This window comes from Limulus polyphemus, unplaced genomic scaffold, assembly GCF_000517525.1.
Source record: "Limulus polyphemus unplaced genomic scaffold, Limulus_polyphemus-2.1.2 Scaffold7252, whole genome shotgun sequence".
NCBI classification, from domain to species: domain Eukaryota; kingdom Metazoa; phylum Arthropoda; class Merostomata; order Xiphosura; family Limulidae; genus Limulus; species Limulus polyphemus.
This window is the reverse complement of record NW_013672862.1, coordinates 22,590-25,118: the sequence shown is the minus strand read 5'-3', so window position 1 is coordinate 25,118 and position 2,529 is coordinate 22,590. Positions and strand designations below refer to the sequence as shown.

The window sequence follows — 2,529 nt, the reverse complement described above, 5'->3', positions numbered from 1 at the left end:
TGGTAAGTGACAAAAATGCCAACTATAGGAATTTATATCTAACCTGCACCAAACAGTTCTGCTGTGAAAGTATTAACACTGTACCAATACTTTTGAAACCTTATTTTATTATTTTCTTAGTCTTTCTTTTGGAAAGAAAGTTCTTTTTATTACTCGGACAATGATAGGAAATAGGATAAAAACTTGTTGCCTACACTTATATTGTTGATCAGAAAATTTAATTTTTTATAGGAATTAGTTTTAACATTTGTAAACTTCTCTATTGAAAAATTATAGACATTTGTAATTAATTCTTGTATATCTGACAGTTTAGAATTCTAGAAATTCTCACAAAAGTTAGCAGTTAACACCTCTGTATTGATGTGGATATAACATTTAAGTATGTTTTGAGGTGGATGTAATGTGTCACCATATTTTGATGTGAATATAATGTCTTTATATTTTGATGTGGATATATTATTGTGTTTTCCTGTGTATCTGATGTACAGTTTTTTTTTTTAACAGGAAACATTTCTAGGAAGATTAGCAGAGACAGATAATGACATTATGCATGATAGACAAAACGAGTATAATCTTATTATACCAAAACATAAATGGGTTATGTTTGGCAAAACCATTATTACAGTCTTTCATAAAGCACCAGCATTTCACTTGATGTAAGTATCCTGATATACAGGACTTTACTTTCTGCTAAGGATAAAGTACTTTTATATTAAAACATGTAACTTTGCCATAATATTTAACAACAAATTATCAGTGTTTTCAACAAGTTAAAGATCAATTGTATCTGGTTATCCTCATTGTGCACGTGTATACAGTTAATCTCACTGTATAGTAAAGACTTCTATATGCCATTGGGTACAAAATGTGCTGTCCCAGACATCATGTTTAGAGCCATTGTATTTGGTTCTCTATAAATATCTGACCATTTGATAGTGCAATGCTGCTATTTGCAGAGCTGTGATTGGGTGGATATTAAAAACATTTCTTCAAAGAGAAATATTCATAAGTTGATAATTATTAGACATAGTAAGGTTAAAGGACACATTTCAAATAACAAGGTAGTCAGTGTTCTCCAAGGAAGTGAGAAAACTTGGACAGAAGGGTTTTCAGGAGAGAAACATGTTTGGTTAAGAGAGAGGCAGACCCAGAAATTAAACCTGAAACCAGTTAGTACCACCCCACATGAATTGAGGGAGCAGCAGTCTCTTCTGTAAAGTGAAGGTAATGGTTACTAAAGAGAACACTCTAACCTAAAAAGTCATTTTGAAGCTCCCATCATATTTCCTGGTACCAAAAAACAACAAAACAAAACATTGAGTTCGAAATGGAAAAAGACTTGCAAATAAAAATTGCATAAGCTTTTAACCAAACCTTTTAATCAATCTTTTCACAAGAAATATGTACAAAGAAGCACATATCTGTCAAGTCCCCTGGTGTTGAACTGTTGTGTCTTTGGTCTTGTGATCCACATCCACTGGAGGGTAAGTGAAAAGTCTACCAAAAGGTTTGAAACTTTTACACAGCTGTTCCTTGCAGAAGCTTGTAACAATGAAAATTGTAGTGTTAAGCAGTAGTGCTAAATCAAGACCATCAGATTGTATATAACTTATGATGTAGGAAGTAGTTTATTTCAAGGGTAGCACAGAACCTGTAAAATCGCATATAAATACCAGTATCTGTTTGTGTCAAATGCAACTTAAATATCATTACAAACCAATAGACTTAAAATAAGACCCAAAACTCGAGCGCTTTCGAAGAGTTAACTATTCTTCTGCTAACTCTTTTATCAAAATTACAAACCAATAGATGGCGCCACAATATGCCATTGTCGGTTTTTATCACCTTTCATAACATTCTAAAAATTTAGTAACAAATTTTATGAGAATTTTTATGCAATATTTTACAATTATGGGTTTGTCCTGAAACCCTCCATTTTTTTGTCTTTGCCATCACAGTTAATAAATCGCAGGGTCAGACATTTGACCACATGGAAATATTTTTTCCAGAAGTAGTTTTTATATATATACATGTATAAATTCTAATCAAAGACCTCTTACAGTTGATAACAGAATATACACAGAAAATGTTGTTTTTCATAAAACACTAGAAAGAGAATAAAACATTTTCTTATTATAATATAACTAAGTTTTAGAAAATGTGTTAACAAAATAATTATTTAGAACAAATTTTCTGAAGCTAAGTGGATAAGCATTTACCATCATGACAGGCATTCAGTTAATTTTCTTATAAAGTGTGATTAACCCTCTGTATACAGTCTATAGGTATTTATACTATTTATGGTAAAAGGTATACGTACAACTGCCATAAATATTGATATATTTTATAATTGCAATATATATATATATATTGCTTCCACAATCCTTAACAATACTTTAGTGTTCACTAGTATTGCCTCTTTCAAATTAGAGTATATTAGTAATATTACTGAGATACAAAAGTACTTATTATATATTTTTTTTTATTAATTAGTGGAAGAATAGTATATAATATAATATTGTTGCGTCA

At 30.4% G+C, this 2,529-nt stretch overlaps 1 protein-coding gene across 1 annotated transcript in view; it reads left to right on the top strand.

Moving 5' to 3' along the window:
- Positions 1-2,529, top strand: part of LOC106474461 (non-structural maintenance of chromosomes element 4 homolog A-like) — a gene marked incomplete at its 5' end in the record, with an annotated part of 25,846 nt that overhangs the window by 12,057 nt on the left and 11,260 nt on the right. Inside the window, one exon of the mRNA XM_022402772.1 lies at positions 505-656. Within this exon, the coding sequence (XP_022258480.1) occupies positions 505-656 (152 nt within the window). The remainder of the gene's footprint in view (positions 1-504; positions 657-2,529) is intronic.